The following is a 20,128-nucleotide window of genomic DNA, read 5'->3' as shown; positions in this document are numbered from 1 at the left end:
TTATTGGTTTTCCTTAGCATACTGTCCACTTGGCCATCACACTTCAAGTTATCTTGAATCTGCCTACCCAGGATTTTCAAGGTTTTCTCTCCCATCGGTGTGTAATTGCCTAACTTAATGTTCAGGTGCATGTGTTTATGTCCACTTGCATGACATTGCATTTAACTGCATTGCGTTTGACTGCATACTGTTTCCGCACGCCATTCACCGGTGGTGTCAAGAGTTTCCTGAAGCTCACAGACAGCAGCCCCCTATATTCCGTGACTCTCATATCATCCACATATTTAAAGTATTTGAGGCTAAAAGAAGAGAGAGGATCATTAATAAGGACTAGGTGGGAAAAATGGCCTTTGCTGCGTGCCCTGAGGCACATCCAATGTTAATTGAACACTTTCAGGCCGATATCCACAAACATCCAGCATTGGGTGTTGAGTGTAGCATGGTGATAATGTCACTGGATTCATAATCCAGAGGCCCAGGCTAATGCCCTGGGGACAAGGTTCAAATCCCATAACAGAAACTTCTGAAATTTAAATTAAATTAATAAAACTGGAACATAAAGCTAATTTCAGTAATGGTAGCCATAAAACTATCATCAGTTGTTGCCTTTTGGAGAAGGAAATCTGTCATTCTTACCTGGTCTGCCCTCCATGTGATGCCAATGACAGTAATGTGGTTGACTGTGAAATGCTCGAGCAAGTCACTGAGTTCAAAGAGCGGTTATAGATGGGCAACAAGTGCTGATCTTGCCAGTGACGCCCTTATCCCAAGAAAGAATAAAAAATAATGTTTAGTAGAAGTGGTAGAAGAAAGGTGGGAAGATATCCAGCAGCTGAAAGCTTGGGAACCGGAGACCTAAACAGCCTCACCCCATGCCTCATTGATATTTTGGGTTGATGTAGGGTTGGCAATTGGGGAGGCCAAAAGTGAGACATATAGTACCGAGGCACATCATCTCCATTTCTTTGTAGTGGGGATAAAAGTTGGTCAAGGTCTTCTCCAAAACGGCATTGTTTCTCATAGGTTTATCCATTATCAGTTGAAGGGCAGTATTATTAAAAATCAGGTCAATGTTTACTTGTTTAGCATCTGCTAAGATCACAAATCCCCCTTTCAGATGACTAGATCAAATTTTGTTGACCATCTTGATTCTGTGCTAGATTAAGTCAGGTTCCTTTTTGCAATTAGGGAGTGAGTACACGGCAGTGACATAGATTCCTGAAACATCTCTGGGAAAATGAGGGGAGGGGGGGGGGGTGGATCCACACTACCTCAATATCTACTTGAATCACAATGTTATTGGGGTTAGATTGAGTTCCTGTTTAGCATACATCAGCTCACTGCCATTTGTTTGAACTGGAGCGGCACAATGAACAAAAATCACGAAATAACCATAGATACAGTTTTGACAACCAAGAACATTCTTTATAAGAAACACGGAAGAAAAATAGATCTATCCCTTTCATCCAAGAATCTCTGAAATCTCAACTTAAGATTAGTCTGCTATGCAAGAGCCAAAAGGCATCTGCACACCAATGATTTTTAAATTTCAACTTCTTTTGAGACCTTCCCTGAGCCACCAGATATGGCCGTCAATAGTATTTGAAGGGAAAGCCTTTGAATGTAGTTTAGTCCTCCAACTAAAATTCAACTTCCCTCAACACCGCCAAAGTTGATGCATGTATCCTCAAAACCAAGAATATAACATCCAACAATGTTCAGCAAACACTTTAGATACTTTACCTCAAACTGTCAACAACAAACTCTAAGATGGAGGCCTGGAGAGAAACAGGAGATTCCTATTCAAGCTGTAAGGAGAAACTCAACAAAAACAAGTCAGATATGCTATGAACCCTTTCTTCACTACATTCTAAAAGACTCAATAAGACTAATGCGACTGCCCTATCAAACAAGAATTACTTGAATGATTTCCAAGAATGATTTATAATAATAATCTTTATTATTGTCACAAGTAGGCTTACATTAACACTGCAACGAAGTTACTGTGAAAAGCCCCTAGTCGCCACATTCTGGCGCCTGTTCGATTACACTGAGGGAGAATTCGGAATGTCCAATTCACCGAACAGCAAGTCTTTTGGGACTTGTGGGAGGAACCGGAGCACCCGGACGCAGACACGGGGACAACATGCAGACTCCGCACAGATAGTGACCCAAGTGGGAATCGAACCTGGGACCCTGGCGCTGTGAAGCAACAGTGCTAACCACTGTGCAACCGTGCAGTGTTTTACAAACTTTTTTGCCCGGAATACATTTTTACCAACCGACCAATCTTCGCGACCCACGCAGGCAAGCCTTCACCACCCACATCGGTTGGCCTTTGAGACCCATGCCGACAGACCTTCGTGACCCACGCCACTCAAACTTCACGACCCACCATTTTCGCCTTCCTTTAATGTGACAGCTGAGCATGCTTGGTCCTCTCAACCTCACTTGCTTTGTCATTCAGTGTTACATTTCTGCTAAGGACTTCAGCTGATGAAAGAAGTTCTCACTGCATCCTTTGAAAAAAATCAAGAGGTTTGTCCTCAAACTCACCTTGCATAGTCTTCAAATGCCTTTGAGGATTTGAGGGTTTTAGGCTGGGATTCTGCAATACGGCGACTAAGTGTTGACGCCGGCGTAAACACCCGCGTGTATCACGGCGGCGACAACGGGCCTCCTAGCCCAATGATTCCATGGCCCACAGGAGACCAGCAAGGTCCCGGAGTGCCCCATGCAGCGCCGGCACCGATACGCGGCCCTTCTCTGCCGGCCGCGCGTATGCGCATGCGCACGGTGGCCACTTCCACGCTGGGCCCGCGCAACATGGCAGAGCCACACAGCGGGCTGGCGCGGAAAAAGGTAGGCCCCCCCCCCGGATCACACACGCCCAATGATCGGTGGCCCCCGATCGCGGGCCTGGCTGTCGTGGAGTCGCCCCCGGAGTCTGATCCCCCGCCCACTCCCACAAGGATGGCCACCACGGCTGCGGGTCCAGGCTCCTGCCGGGTGGAACCATGTTAGAACCATGCCGGCGGGAACTCGGCCGGTCGACAGTGGAGAATCGGCGCGGGGGCCTCTTTCAATGGCCCCCGACCGGCGGCGTCGATTGCGTGCGCGCGGCTGGCTGCGATTCTCCGGTCCCCGGAAAATCGCGTCCCGCCATCACGGACCGTCTCGCCGTCAACTCCAATTCTCCGATCCGCCACGGGCGGCTGTATATAACATACATGGGCTTTGCATCCTAATTTTCATTGGTACAATTAATAAACCCATACATCAAGAAAACCTCTTTGAACTGCTTTGTTCCTGATTTCAACTTCTTCTTATGGGTTGTTCACCAGAGGCCCTGAAGCTCATGCCAGCACTGCTGGCATCTACAAAATGGAGGAATCTCTCTTGCATCCAGAACACGTGACGTCAGGGGCACGTGACCTGCCCTCTACCACCACTTCTGGAGAGAAGACCCCATCGATTTTCAAAAATAATCTGCTCCTGGGTCAGTGTGCTGACGTCAGGAGGAAGCGGTCTGTCTTTCTGGGCTCCGGGCCTGTGCACTGCTGAGGGGCCGGCATGCAGGGGACGGACGGCATTCTGAAAGCCGACATTATTAAAAGCCAGTCGCGGCCATTGAGCACTTCTTCCCATGATTGGGAACTCTGCGATTGATGCTCCTGTGACCCTCCCAACACCTGCCCACAACCCACCTGTGGGTCGCGGCCCTGAGTTTGAAAATGACTGATTAATTTACCGTCTTTCAAAATATCAGTATGTCGCAAAGCATTTGCGCTCAAGATTCCCCATTTCCCATAACAACCACCCCAATATCTCAGCCAAGCCTCCCTGTTTAAGGACAACCCACTTGATTGGTATCCCATATACCAGTTTAAACGTTCATTCCTTCTACTATGGGTGCACCATGGCAGCAATGTATCTGCAAGATCTATCTCAGCAACTGGCCAAGGCTTCATCGACAGCACCTTCTAAACTCGTAACCTGTACCGCCTAGAAGGATAAGGGCAGCAGATGCATGGGACCCCCATCACCCCTCCAAGGGACATAATATCCTGACTTGGAATTATATCACTGTTCGCTCAATGTTGCTGGGTGAAAGTTTTGGAACTCCCTACCTCGCAGCACTCTTCAGTGTGGTTCAAGAAGGCAGCTCAATACCACCTTTTGAAAGGCAGTTGGGGATGGGTTATAAATGCTGACCTTGTCAATGATGCCCAAAACACATTTTTTTCACCATTTGTGGTGATAAAACTGTCACTCTTCAGCAGCCCCAGATGCCTATTGTTGGCATGCTAACCTGTCCCTCCATCAGCCTTTTAGTATCTGGTGATGTTTTCCTAATACTTTCCTGGCTTTTTCAGGTTGAAAGGCAGTTGGCTTTGGAGGAAGAGATAGTTGTTTCATATTAAACAGTGCATTTAATGATTCACCATGCTTCAAATAACTCTCATGAAACTAAACAAATTATTTTATTCATGATAGAATTATCCTCAGAATATATATGACGAACTGGAGATTACCAGTCACTATTTCTCATTGCATAGGGTTATTTTTTTATGGAACAACAGTTCTTCTTAATTGTCTGCAGGATGTTGTGTGGATGAAAATGAAGCAAATCATTATAGGATTGTAATATTATCAGCAGTCTGCAGAAAGGGGATGAAGAATAATGTATAATTTAGCCAAAACCAATCGGTAATATCAAACCAAATGAGACCTGTAATTAGAGGTTTTAGGGTGTGCCACAGTACCTCCAGGTTTCCTCCGGGTGCTCCGGTTTCCTCCCACAGTCCAAAGATGTGCATGTTAGGTGGATTGGTCATGCTCAAGTTGCCCTTTGTGTCCAAAAAAAAAGGTTGGGTGGGGTTACTGGGTTACGGGGATAGGGTGGAGGGTGCTCTTTCCAAGGGCCAGTGCAGACTTGATGGGCCGTATGGCCTCCTTCTGCACTGTAAATTCTATTTTAAAAAGAATTGATTGCCATCATCCACTGACCATCATCATCCCCCCAACCCTCAATTACCCTCTTTCGATCACTCTCTTGCCGCACTTTCCTGAGTGCAGCTATGATGAAAGCAGTGAACCAATCCTTAGTTATGCTCCACCACTCGATAGAAATTAGGCCCAAGCTTCATGGCTGCCTCAGCCCCAATCCCAATCTTGGGCATACCTGAAAGTCTAAGCCTGGGAATTGAGTGATAGAAATTGATTGAAATATATTTGTCACTTTCATGTGTGTGTAATGTAATTTGAACGACCTATTATTTTCACTATTCAAAAATTATATACTACATTCTTATATTAGTACAGTTTATATGTACATACCTTGAAATAATTGCTGCTTTCATGTCCATATATGTGTGATGACTTACCAATAAACTCATATCTTTGAGTCCTTTTGGTCATGCAATGTTTTTTGGACTTCCAGCTTGAAGCTCTTAGCAGTGGGGCAGCTCGGCGGCAAAGTGGTTAGCACTGCTGACTCACAGTGTTGAGGTCCCAGGTTCGATCCTGGCCCTCGTGTGGTACTATCATGACTATCAGCATTACAAGGGTTAATGTAGTACCATGAATAGCCACCAGAGGGAGCTGCAGTTACTACTATATAAAGCAGTGATGCTTGACCTTCGAGGAGGAGTGTATGCAGGAGACGGCTAGTGAAGGTCATAAGAGCAGCTAGTGTGAGAAAATTAGATTATAGTTTCTACCAATAGTGAGATTAGCAGTAGATGAGTGTATTTAGATGTTATTGATCAATTATGTATTCTAAAGGATTAAGTGTCAAAACCCGGTTTAGTAGTGTAAATAAAATCATAACTTTGTTTAAGTAAAAGCTATACTGTGGTCTTTGTGGAACACCACGCCAACCATCCTAAATAAAATAAGCAAAACGAAACACCACACTTGGGTTACTGTCCGTGTGGAGTTTGCACATTCTCCCCGTGTTTGCGTGGGTTTCGCCCCCACAACCCAAAGATGGGCCACGCTAAATTGCTCCTTAATTGGAAAAAATTAATTGGGTACACTAAATTTAAAAGAAAAAAAGAAGCTCCTAGCAGCTCTGATAAGAATTGCACTGTCAGTGATATATTGCCACATTGAAACTTTCTTTTCAGGTTTAGAGTGTTTCTCCAAAAAGAAGGAACACCCGCAGTGCTCAGTTACAGAGGTTACAAGCATTTGGAGGGACTTATCATTGCAGTAGGATTTTCTCACTTGATATTCAGCCACTTTGAACAAAAAATGCTCTTTTTCACAGCTGGATTCATGAGCTTTCCGATATTTATGTTGGTTCTCTAACTCATTAGATGCTTGAGCAGCATTAAAGCATCATTATTGTAACTGTGTCGTGATCTGGTGCTAATGTTTAATTGGCGCTAACGAAGTTGCATTCACAGAAATCACACTTTACAAAACAGGTTTCATTAGCAGTTTAATAGCTCGAAACACAGAAAATAGTAATCTCAAAAATTTGTGGCACAGAAGGAGTCCATTTTGCCCATCGTGGCTGAGCCAGCCAAAAAGAACTATTTAGTATAATCCCATTTAACAAACTCATGGTCCGTATCCCTGTTGTTTACAGCACTTCAAGCGCATGCCAAAGTTTTTTCTAAATGCAGTGAGATGTTGAATTTAGGCAGTTCTTGTTAAATGAAGAATAGTGAGCTCCAGATTCCATAAAGCTAAAGATCAAACATTTCCATTAAGCCACTTGTCTGTGCTTAGCAAACATAATCAAGTCCAAATCATTAATCTCTGTATAAATGCAAGTTATTTCTCTCTTTCTTTCTTTCTCAAAATGGCTGCAAAGAATCCAAAGACTATTGCAGAGATTATCTTAATCTCTTATTATGATTGAACTGGAAATTAATCTGTTATGAAATATTTTGTATCATGTAAACTGTATCTAAGGGAAATGAAACAGCTGATAATATATCATGGGATTACAAGGATGATTATCAAATTACAATAAATTGTGTTATTCGGCACTCGATATCAACCGAATTCTCAAGTAACCAGAATTCCTCTTATTCCTGTCATATCAATTGTCATTTTACCAACTGGGTGTAATTTAATATTAATATTAATTATGAAGTACCCCTATACTATTATTTTATACTTTAATTCATGTTTTAACATATTGTTGAAAATTAGAGGTGAAACAAACACTGTTTTTACTTCCTGGGTACTTGTGTATCAGTTTATTCTACAAGGTTGCATCGTATTCTATTGGTAAATGAAACACACTGTTGACCAACATTTATGATTAACCAGCACCAGCTATCCCCTTCCGCATGTCGGATAATAAAGATTTTACTGTAGAAAGTGATATCTGAAGTCTTGGTAGTTATCAGGTTCTCTCGTCTGATGAACATCATTCACTTTTCTACTGCGTGGAAAAGAAGCAGTGAATTTTAATGAATATTTTTGGATTGCCTTCCAGGATTTGAAGACCGTGCTTTCCTTCAACCAGTACCCAGGGGAGTTCCTGCATCCTGTGGTATATGCATGCACTGCAGTCCTTTTGCTGTGCCTCTTTGCGTCCATTATCACCTACATTGTGCATCACAGGTAGGAACTGCAGAAAAAAATCATTATTGATTTGTTCCATTGTGAGTCATATCAGAAGCATAAAAGATTTTTTTTAAGGTTGTATTTTGGTTACATTTTGTGCCATTCAAGATGAAAGAAAAATGAACTATACAAATTCTGAGTGAAGAAAATGAGACAAACACTTGGGAGACTGGGAAGGGTGTAACAGGATTCAGAAACACATTAAACTGATGGTCCGAGGGGCATAGCAGAAGCTGGAAATCAATAAAGATGCAGATGCATAGAAAACAGAACAGTCAGAATTTATTTCATGAGTGAAATGGCAGTCAGAAAATAAATGAGAACTCATAAAATATGCGACTGGAGCCAAACCTGAAGGTGACCATAAACTTGTTAATAATAAACACCTCCAGGTACTTACTGTGCAGATACAAATAACATGCCTTCTATTATCAATTAAATTAAAAAGAAATAATAATGGTATGAGTGGACTTGACTCTTAACATATTCTGTCATTTTGGATCAACAATCAAAAATAGAGTGCTTCATTATTTAGATAGAATAAAAGTCATCTGAAGAGCTATCAAGTCAGACCTTGAGTATCATTGTGTTCAGTGCTATTCACAAAGATATATTGGGAGTGAGGTTCCTTGCATACACAGGCCATTAAAAATCCTTGGTGGTTACCAAGATGGGGGTGCAATTCTCACAAAAATTTCCTAAGTGTAGTCTCTGGTGGGAAAGGAGTTGGACCCGTTGGGTGGTTTAGTGCAATACAGATCACAATCCACCCATACTTCGAAATTCTTTTGGAACCAGCGGTGATGCGCGCCAAAAGTCTGATTTGTGGGACCCAAAGACGCCGGCAAGACTGAATCCTCACAGATTGGGGCGCACTTCAGAATAACCGTACAGCACTTTGCCCTCCCAGCTTCACGTCAGCAAATAACCCCCCTTCTCGCCGGCAAAGACCACACACCCCACACCCCTAATGGCTGTCATCAACCCCTCACGTGAACAACACCCCACTATAGGGTCATCAAAGCTCCCACCCCCTCTTTCAGGGCCCCCCATTGACTTTTACAAGCCTCTTGATTGACAGCTGAAGGCTCTCTTAAAGGAGGAATTAGCTTTGTTTGCTTTTATAGCACTTCAGGGTCCATTAACTCTGAAGTGAATGAAGAAAAGTACAACACAGAAGCAGACCCTTCAGCCCTCCAAGCCTGCGCTGACCATGCTGCCATCTAACCTAAAACCTTCTACACTTCCAGTGTCTGTATCCCTCTATTCCCTTCCTATCCATTAATTTGTCGTGATGCCTCTTAAACGTCACTGTCGAACCTGCTCCCACCACCTCCTCTGGCAGTATGTTCCAGGCATCCACTACCCTCTGTGTAAAAAACCTTCCCTCACACATCTCCTCTAAACTTTGCCCCTCGTATTTTAAACCAATGTCCCCTAGTAATTGACTCTTCCACCCTGGGAAAAAGCTTCTGACTCTCCACTCTGTCCATGCCCTTCATAATTTTGTAGACTTCTATCAGGTCGGCCCTCAACCTCTGTTGTTCCACCTCTCCTCAAAACTAATGCCCTCCATACTAGGCAACATCATGGTAAACCTCTTCTATATTCTCTCCAAGGCGTCCACATCCGTCTGGTAATGTGGCGACCAGAACTGAACACTATTTTCCAAGTATGGCCTAACTAAGGTTGTATACAGCTGCAGCATGACTTGCCAATTTTTATATTCAGTGCCCCGGCCGATGAAAGCAAGCGTGCCATATGTCTTCTTGACTACCTTCTCCACCTGCATGGCCTCTTTTGAGCGGGTGTCCTGTCTGATTGCACTTTTTCCAAAGTGTTTTTTTTTCTACTCTGAAGTGCTTCCTCGACTGGATCATTTTGAACTTCTTTTTTTAAAAATTTAAAGTACCCAATTAATTTTTTCCAATTAAGGGGCAAGTTAACGTGGCCAATCCACCTACCCTGCACATCTTTAGGTTGTGAGGGCGAAACCCACGCAAACACTGGGAGAATGTGCAAACTCCACATGGACAGTGACCCAGAGCTAGGATCGAACCTGGGACCTCGGCGCCGTGAGGCGGCAGTTGCTTACCATTGCGCCACCATGCTGCCCAATCATTTTCAACTTCTGATGCCTGAAACTTAAGCCTGCACTGGAGGGACTTTTCCACCATAGCAGCAGCTGGCACCATTAAAACATTAAAGTGTAAGGATTCCTATATGAAGACCTTCTTGCAGCCACTATTGAATTCTCTGGTCAGATGTGATGACCACGCCAAGGAGCTCAGTGGCCTTTGTAGCCCCTCGTGGTTAGGGACAGGGCTGGACAGATCCTTGGCACTGCTTCCTTGGCACTGCCAGATTGGCACTGCTAAGTGGTGTGCCTGAAGGGGGGAACTGGGCGGGGCCTGAAGAAGGAGCCCTGAATATGGGTGGGGGGGGGGCCTTTGGCGACCCCATAGTGGGGTGTCACTCACTTGGGGTCGGGAGGGGGGGCCTGAAGCCAGCGATTGGGGGTATTTTTGCCATTGAGAAGGGGCGTGCTGCAGGGTTATCCTGAAATCAGGGCACCCTTGAAAGATGGCACCCCGCTCGTCGTGCTGGCTTCTTTGGGTTCCAGGCATAACATTTTCGGCACGAGTCACCTCTGGCTCCAAAAAAACTTCAAAGTGTGGGTGGAGTGCGATCTGAATTGCACCTAACCACCCAGCAGGAATCACAGCTCGTTTCCCGCCAGAGACCACATTTACACATTTTTGAGAGAATTCCGCCCGTGAACTCTGTTTCTCTCCATAGTTGCAGCCTGTTCTGCTGAGATTTTCCAGCACTTTTATTTGCTTTTTGTCTTAAAATTTCAACACAACAAGTTTAGCCCCTGTTTAGAGAAAGGCATCAGTTGCGATGTACCAGCTGCAATGTACCAAAAAGGCACAGTGCAGCCAATAGATAACGGGAGATCCCTCTTCCGGGATCTACCCAGCTTACCACGCCTCGTGAGATCAAAGGCGATCTCGCGAGATGTCTTATTCTAAATCCTGCCCATTGTGGGCAGGATCACCATATGACAAATCTGCATAGTAGAGCAAGACAGCTTTCCTCACTCTCGTATTCACTCGCTGAATCTACCAAGGTGATCTAACCCCTTTGCCTCGGAGACCTCGGGCGAGCGCCAATCAGTGCTGGTCCCCACAAGCGTGCCAAAGTGTCAGGCTGCCATTTTTCCCATGGCAGGGAATGTGCCCGGGATGCCCCATGTGTGTGGTGTGGGCCGGGAGATGGCGAGGACCCCTCTATGGGTGAGTTGGGGGGTTTGAGAGTCACATCGGGGAGTCAGGAGATTGAGACACGATTTAGAAATGGCATCCTGATCTCTTCTTGCTCTAAACGGGACGAAGTGCAGCCTCGGATGGGAGATCCCCGCTGAGACTCCAAATTGCAACAAAGTCTCGATAGATAGGGCAGCATGGTAGCACAAGTGGCTAGCACTGTGGCTTTACAGCGCCAGGGACCCAGGTTCGATTCCCTGTTGAGTCACTGTCTGTGCAGAGTCTACACGTTCTCCCCGTGTCTGCATGGATTTCCTCCGGGTGCTCCTGTTTCCTCCCACAGTCCAAAGACATACAGGTTAGGTGGATTGGCCATGTTAAATTGCCTTTAGTGTCCAAAAAAGGTGAGGAGGGGTTATTGGGTTATGGGGATAGGGTGGAAGTGAGGGCTTAAGTGGATCGGTGCAGACTCGATGGGCCGAATGGCCTCCTTCTGCACTGTATGTTCTATGTTCTATGTCCTATAGCATGGTGTTTCTTAGCGCTGTGAAAGCTGGGAAACACCCAGCTAAACGCGCTCGTCATGGGACTCAGTTACAATTTGGTGAGATTGTGCCCACCATCTTGACAAATGAGTCGAAGTGTATGCCAGGAATGGCAACCTGGCGAATTGTTAGGATTCTATGAATATTTATTGTGGAAATTCTTTAAGGACTTCATCTAGGAAGAGTGGGTGTTGTGCTGTTGTACCATGTTCATACCTTATAGATACTGGCAAAGACATGGGAATGCATGCTCATGTGAATCGAGTTGGGGGTCCCCCTTACTCTGGAGGGGGAAATGAGTCCTGGCAGAGTGGCATCAGCTGTTGGAGGAGTGGAGAGAAAAGGTGGGCAGGTTGGCAAGACTTGTTCTGACTTACTGCACACTTCACAATCTTGCCAGTCGAGGGCCATCAGCAATTGTGTTAGAGGTTCAAGTTTGGGAACTGCTGGAGGAGGAGGATGAAGAAGTTAAAGAGGGACAGCAAAGGGAGCATCAGGAGTTTCTAGGTTGACACCAATACCTGGGAACAAAGCTCACCACCATTTTCATTGAGAACACCATTCTACCTTTGCAGCCCTGGAGCCACATGCTGAAGATCCATCAAGAAGTTTATTATCCGCATTCGATCCTTTCAACCGGAAATAAAAAAGACCACCAATTTCTCCACTACCAATTACCATGTTTATGTCTAGCAAATAAACAAGGAAAACATGACTTAACTAATGATTCTATTTGGTAATTCGGAAGGAGATAGAACACATAATCATGACATTGAATGGTGGGATGAGCAATGAGATAAGTGCATTTAAAATAAGAAAAGGGGATACATTGAATAAACTAATCAAAGTCAAAGAGGATAAAGTTCCAGGTCTGGATGGATTACATCATCGCATCTTAAAAGAATCAAGGGAAGAGATTTTTATTTTTCAAATTTAGTGTACCCAATTCATTTTTTCCAATAAGCGGCAATTTAGAGTGGCCAATCCACCTAGCCGCACATCTTTTGGGTTGTGGGGGCGAAACCCAGGCAAACATGGGGAGAATGTGCAAACTCCACACGGACAGTGACCCAGAGCCGGGATCGAACCTGGGACATCGGCGCCGTGAGGCTGCAGGGCTAACCCACTGCGCCACCATGCTGCCCTCAAGGGAAGAGATGGCAGGTCCATTGCTACACACACTTTATGATTCATGAGAAAAAGGTTTAGTGCCAGAGAAGTGACAAATGGCTCACATAATTCCTACAATGAGTATATCCAGGGAATCATGCACAAGTCAGTTGAGTATCAATGGTAGGAAAAATAATGGGGTGCCTATAAAGGAAAGAATAGAAGAATATCTAGAAAAGGAAAATAGATTAATGAATAGTCAGCATAGTTTTCAAAAGGGTAAATCTTTCTTGCTTCATCTTATCGAATTTTTTAAGGCGATAACAGAGACAGCAGACAAAAGTAATGCAGCAGATGCAATTTATCTGGATTTCCAAAAGGCCCCATAATAGACTAATACATAAGTTCAGAGAATGTGCAGTCAGGGAAAAGTGACAAAATGGATTGCTAGCAGGTGGCGAGACAGAAAGCAGAAAATGGGAGCACAGTGATAGAATGTGGGAAATGGTGTCCCACAACAATCAGTGCTGGGACCACTGCCATTCACAATTATCGTTACCGACTTGGAATTTGGAATCAAATACAATTTCTAAATTTGCGAGTGATGTTAAATCAGTGGTGGGAAGTACAGTGATAGTCAATACTGAGTAGGACCACAACAAATTACATGAAGGCATGAATAAACTGGCAAAATTTGTAACTAATTGGCAAATGAAGTTCAACACAGATAAATATGAGGTAATACATTTTGGTAGGAAGAATAGGGAGGTTACTTATTACTTGGAAAGTGTGAATCTAGGTGTGGAAGAGGAGCAAAGGAATACATATATACCAATAATGAAATGTAATGTCAAAGGTTAGCAAGGCCATTAAAAAGGCAAACCATGTGGCACAGTGGTTAGCACTGGGACTCCGGTGCTGAGAACCCGGGTTCAAATCCCAGCCCTGGGTCACTGTCCATGTGGAGTTTGCACATTTTCCCCGTGTCTGTGTGGGTTTCACCCCCAAAACCCAAACATGTGAAGGTTAGATGGATTGGCCACGCTAAATTGCCCCTTAATTGAAAAACAAATAATTGGTTACTCTAAATGTATTTTTCTTAAAAGGCAAACCAAGCACTGGAATTTATTTTAGAGGGATAGAAGTGAAAAGTAGGGAAGTTGTGTTAAACCCATATTGAATTTTGGCTAGCCCAAACACAGTATTGTGTGAAGCTCTGGTTGCCATATTATAAAAAGGATATAGAGGGTGCAGAGAAGATTTACGTGGATGATACCAGCAATGTAAGTGCATACTTATCAGGAAAAGATGAACGAGCTGCTTCCCTTTTGTTTTGAGAAAAGGCGGCTGAGGTGTGACCTAATAGGGGCCTTTCAGTTATCAAAGGTTTTGATAGAGTGGATTCAGAGAGAATGTTGCCACTTGTGGGGAAGAGATAACTAGAGGCCATCGATACAAGATAAGTCACCAAGAAATCCAATAGAGAATCAACTTCTTTACCCAAAGAGTGGTGAGAATGTGGAAGTCGCTGCTACAGGGAGGGGTTGAAGCGAATAATGTGGATGCATTTCAGGGGAAGTTCGACAAGCATAGGTGGATGAAGGAAATTGAGGGTTACAGTGCTAGTTTTAGATAAGAGAAGGTGGGAGTAGGATCGAGTGGAGCAGGAATCCTGTATGGATTGGTGGAAAGGCTTGTTTCTGTGTCATTTATCCTATGTAATCCTGTGGAAATCATCTGAGCATGGGCTTGCTGACAGGCAACAATGTGGGCAATGGTGGAGTGTTGTAGGAGGTAGCAGCAATAATGACATGCAGAGAGAGGCCATTAAGTTCCTGCTCCATAGTTTCCTACTAAAGGGCCTCTGTTCAGCCAGCCCAATGATCTACTGATCACTGGCCATCTGAGTTGCCCTGCACACCTTTCACAGCCAAAGTGCCCTACCATACAAACTATTAGCATTTCCACTTCAGCACTTTGCCATTCCATGCTCACTGTTTGGCATTCCATGGAAGCTGCAATGACCGACTGTGTGACCTCAGCTACTGAGTGATGCCAGGCTGCACAAGTTTCTGATTGGAATTAGCCAGCGTCTCCACATTGGGTTTTAAATTCTGCATCAATCCTAGTGTCAAGCTAGAGGCAGACTCCACCATCTCCCCAGCCAAGACCCATAAACCTTCAGGCTGTCCAAGACATTTGGTTTGACAGAATCATTGACCTTCATCTGAAGTTTGGCCCTGTGAGCTCACTAGACTCCTTGACATCAGAACTAGGATGTACCCTTTTCCTCCCCGGTGAGGTAGATCTGTTGTGGGCAGCACAACAAGGGCAGCACGGTAGCATTGTGGATAGCACAATTGCTTCACAGCTCCAGGGTCCCAGTTTCGATTCTGGCTTGGGTCACTGTCTGTGCAGAGTCTGCACATCCTCCCCGTGTGTGCGTGGGTTTCCTCCGGGTGCTCCGGTTTCGTCCCACAGTCCAAAGATGTGCAGGTTAGGTGGATTGGCCATGATAAATTTCCCTTAGTGTCCAAAATTGCCCTTAGTGTTGGGTGGGGTTACTGGGTTATGAGGATAGGGTGGAGGTGTGCACTTGGGTAGGGTGCTCTTTCAAAGAGCCGGTGCAGACTCGACGGGCTGAATGGCCTCCTTCTGCACTGTAAATTCTATGATAATCATATATAGACAAAGCTGTAACTAGTCTGTTTCGATTGTCCCTTTCACATAGTATGTTTGCTTCCCACTACTGGCAAGTATGTCCAAAAGTGAGGATTGGTGTTCCATTCTAACTTCTTGAGTTATGCGTGGTGCTATTCTATGAGCCAGTGGCAGCGACTAACGCTAGGCCATCTAAATTGCTCCGATCCTCCTCTTTCTCTGGAGAAATAAGATGGCTCCTCCTCCTCTTCCAGTTCCTCCCAGGGGGTAATGTGTCTTGCAGCCAGGAGTCTGCAATGTTAAAGTTAGAAGGGTTAGGATGCAGCACGTGTGGTCACTATAGGAATATGTGTATGATGAGTATGGAGCTTGTGAATGAGGATAGTTTTAGATGATAAGGAAGCTGGAGTGACTACATGCCACTAGACGATCTATCTGCCTGTTGCTCTGCCTGTGGCCACATCAGTTGAAAATTATGTGGTGGTAATGACAAGCACCATCTTCTGATGAGGTGTTCTATCATCATGCTTTCCCTTTTGCAGTCAGTTTCTGTTGGCACCTGTTATGTACCATCTTGTTTTGGAAGAGAACGAATGCATTGGCAGATGTGTTTTTGTGTATGGTTGATGGCTGAAGAGCTGTGAGATTTGTCTGAGTAAACACGAGATGGATGCAATAGTGTGGGGTTTGTGAATCATTACATTGTGGATGGAGTATGTTGCAGTGTGATGCTGATGACGATGCAGTTATTGAGCAGTGCGTTTGTGAGTGGGAATCTTATTTTAAACAATTTCTTGCAGTACTAAAACAATTTCCTGGGGTTCGCGCTCCTGGAGGTTACCTCCAAAATCCTAGTGAGTGCCCTCACTCTCAATAGTGTCAACACTATGATTCTATAGTTGAGATTACAATGTGGCCTGAGACCTGCAGGTCACTCAGGAAACTCCCCGCACCAAGGAATTAATTTGGATAGATGCAATCAGATGGCCACTGAGTCTGTTTATTTACCAACTGTACCCTGGCAGCTCAACAAAAAACATGCAACGCTAGAGCTGGTGTGTGTATGGAAAATCTTTCTGGTCCTACAAGGGTGGCTAGAAGGCAGAATGAGAAGAAATTTCACAGAAGTTATTGTTCGGGTCAGTGGAACAACATCTCTGGGCCTGGCAGCAGTAGATAATTTGTGCTTAGCAAGGTCTCAAATCTGAAAGTTACCTTAACATGTCACAAGTAGAACAAGTGTCACAAGTTCAAACCATTGAAGAAGCATTGGGCCTGATTTTAACTCATCAAAATCCATTTCCTTATGCAGTTAAAATCGGGCCTGTAATGAATACAGATTGATCAGCCCTCCTGCATCTATTTCTTCGCTCCTTAAAACTATTTTAAGGAGGAATATTGCTGCGATTTTTCACAAAGTTTACATCATGATTCATTTTCCAATGTTGACCCAGAGGCAATATTCCATTCCTTAAACTGGTTTCATGCTTGGGGTTTAAAGATGAAAGGGAAAAGGAAAAAGAATCCACTCCCCACTTAATCTGTACATTATGCTGACATTTAGGTCACAATAAAACCTTTCTTATGTTTGTAGCACACTGCAACTGGAACTCTTTCAGATGAATCTTCCAATCCTTAGATACAGTGGTGGTGTCAGAATGAAGGATTGCAAATGTTACACCCCTCTTCAAAAAAGGGGCAAAGGATAAACCTGGCAATTACAAGTCAATCTGCTTAACATCAGTAACAGGGGCGCTTATTGAAAAACCAACCCAGGAGAGAATTCAGTAGTAGCCTTCAAAAGGGAATTGTATAAATACTTAAGGGAGAAACAATTGCGGCAATACGGGGAAGAACCAGGGAGTGCGACTCATTGGATTGCTGTTCAAAACAGCCAACATAGAATCAATGGATCGATTGTCACGTTTCTGCGCTGTGCTGGTTTATGATTCTACAAACAGACACTGCTTTAAATCTGTCACATTCAGCCATTTCATTTTCATATATTTTGTGGTTTGGAATGGAAATTCTAAAAAAGATATTTTCATCGGTAACAAATCAACAGAAAAGGGAAATGATCTTTTTGGCATAATCATAGGCGGCTTATTTAAATAATTACACTATTTCCCTGAGTAACAGGTGAAATTAGTAGTATTTCAAGATCAGCTGATGTGTATTTAATATATAACTTAATGATTGGTTGTAGCTTGTTCACATTGGAAGCCATTGAAAGAATATAATCGTTATTTCATATCAAGCAGTGTATTTAACGATCCTGCATGCTTCAAATAACCCTCACGAAACTAAACAAACAAGTTATTTTATTCATAATAGAATTATCCACAGAATATGTAATGATGAGCTGGAGATTATCAGTAACCAGACAATTTCTCATTGTGTATTAGCTTTGTTGCTATATCCTTGGAACAACAGTTATTTTTAATTTGATGCATTTTGTTTCGTTTGGATGACAAAGAACAGATCATTTGTTCCTCATTAGTGATAGTAATATTATCAGCATTCTGGGAATCAAACAGTAAAATACCTGTTATATTTCTCTCTTGCTTATGGACAGACAAGGAAAGGTATAACTAATGCTGCGTCATAAATCTCTTTGACAGCACCATCCGCATTAGCAGGAAAGGCTGGCATATGCTGCTGAACTTCTGTTTCCATACTGCCCTCACTTGCGCAGTGTTTGCTGGAGGTATCAACCGCACAAAATACCCAATCATCTGTCAAGCTGTGAGTATTATATTTTACTGAGTAGTGTAGGGGAGCCACTAAATTGGAGATCAGATGGTGGAATCTGCTGATGTGACTGACCACTGTGCACTCAGAACAACGTTTGAAAAATCAGATTGTGACCCTAGACAAGCCAGGTTCTATTTATACTGTCCCACGTTTTCTCAAATAAAATGTTTCATCGTATATTGTGCTCAGAATAGTATTGTGGGGACGTTGACCTTATTTCTAAACCTAATGCCATTTTATTGTGTTTTTTTTTGCTTGGATGGCCTTTCAGAATCTGCTCATTGATTTCTGTCCTGTAACTGCAAAGAGTCTGTGCGAGTTTGTACGGTAGTGTAGTGATGAATAATTGATGAATAAGTGGGCATTTCCTGTCCAGTTGGTCGATAAAATGAATGGTGAACTGGTAAAACCATTTTTATTGCAGAAGTAGCACAATCCTAAAAGATTAAAATGAATTAAAGTAAACCAGCATTTGTATGAAATACAGGTCGAGCAATAGCATAATTGTATCTCATTTTAGCTCCAATCTAAATTAACACAGTGCAACCATTCCATTTAATTAAAATTGGCATTTCCCTGCATTATCCAGCGGCTTCATTGATAAGTACAAAAAAGTAGGCTGACAGCAATTTGCATACTTAATCATCAAACAGACACCCGTTCCCACTGCAGCTGAGTTGACATGATAAGGACAAACAGAGATACATCCAAGTCAACCTTCCAGGGAATATGAATTGGAACCTGTAGGATTCAAAACTGCAGTTTCATGAAATTAAAGGGCCAGCTTAAATTGGGATAAAATCGGTGGCAGAGATGTGTGGAGTGGTCAGCTATCTTCTCAGGTATATTTAAGAACGCAGTATCTTCCAGATAATGGAGAATATCCGTCATCTCGGTTATTATTGGTACCATTATTGCACCTATTATTGTTTTCCACTTCCCACACCAGCCACCACTGTGATCTCAATGCACTACTGAATTATGAATGCTTTTGTGCCACATCTTTGTACTACTAAGAATTGTGTCGAAACTGGCCAAATTAATTTCATCTGGAATTCTTATAGTTGGCATTAATAGGACATTTTTATCTTAGTTTGATTTATGTTTGAAAGCAGGTCCCAGAGGTGAAAAAGCAATGTTTTAATTTGCTGCAGCACTGAAAGCCTTTTTAATAATCTACTATTTAAATATTTTTATCCTGCTCAAATTCCTTTGAAGGGGGGGGGGGGGAATAAATCATTTTAATATCAATGGGGTTCAACTTTTAGAACTGATGGGACAGTGCCATCTGGGCACAATATTTGATTTCAACCAAGTTCCAAATGTGCCAATCATTGACTTAACAGATATTGTACATCTTTTGCAATAATGGCCTTGAGGGAACACTTTGTTTGATTATTCAAATCAATTATCATTGTGCAAAACAATTCAGTCTCATAGGAGCGAAGCAGAGGGAGATACGAGGTTTTTAACAAGACAGTTGTTATTAGTAGATCCAGTTAAGCCAAATCATATGTTGATGATAAATGTGTGAAAAAATGCAAAATTACCTTTTTAAAAAATGACATTTTAATACAAGTATAATGACCACGATATATCATGGGCTCAATGGCAATCAAGTCTGTGAAGATCTCCTGCATACAATGAACAGCTTCTGTATAAAACACTTGTAAATTCATAATAAATATCTCAAGACTTAATATGAGGATTGCAATAATGGCTTCCTTTATATATTAGAATGCAACAAGGCATTGGTTCATAAACATAATTCCAGCTTGCTGTATGGGGAAAAATATAATTAAATGGTATTTAAAAACCTGCTGTGAAGAACTGGTCCGCAAAGGGACCAAATCTGCACAGAAACCAAATGGACCAAACCACTTCTCGTTCGAGATCAATTGCTGTGGAAATTTCTTTTGGGATAGATAAAAGCCCAGAAGAAGGCTGGATCCTTCTGATTTTATGCATAACCATAACCGAGTTGGCAACCTGCTTTCAAACATAAATCAAACTGAGATGAAAATTTCCTATTTATGCCAACTATAAGAATTCCAGATGAAATTAATTTGGCCAGTTTCGACACAATTCTTAGTAGTACAAAGATGTGGCACCAAAGCATTAATAATTCAGTAGTGCATTGAGACCACAGTGGTGGCTGGTGTGGGAAGTGGAAAACAATAATAGGTGCAATAATGGTAA

General features: G+C 43.1%; 1 protein-coding gene across 1 annotated transcript in view; it reads left to right on the top strand.

The window, feature by feature from the left end:
* adgra1b (adhesion G protein-coupled receptor A1b) overlaps positions 1–20,128 on the top strand; it is an 827,468-nt gene that overhangs the window by 753,043 nt on the left and 54,297 nt on the right. The window contains exons 15-16 of the mRNA XM_072479133.1: positions 7,460–7,587; positions 17,797–17,920. Of these exons, the coding sequence (XP_072335234.1) occupies positions 7,460–7,587; positions 17,797–17,920 (252 nt within the window). The remainder of the gene's footprint in view (positions 1–7,459; positions 7,588–17,796; positions 17,921–20,128) is intronic.

Source organism: Scyliorhinus torazame, chromosome 16 (genome assembly GCF_047496885.1).
Source record: "Scyliorhinus torazame isolate Kashiwa2021f chromosome 16, sScyTor2.1, whole genome shotgun sequence".
In the NCBI taxonomy this organism is placed as follows: Eukaryota; Metazoa; Chordata; class Chondrichthyes; order Carcharhiniformes; family Scyliorhinidae; genus Scyliorhinus; species Scyliorhinus torazame.
The sequence above is the reverse complement of the archived record's forward strand: the minus strand, read 5'-3'. Positions and strand labels throughout refer to the sequence as shown.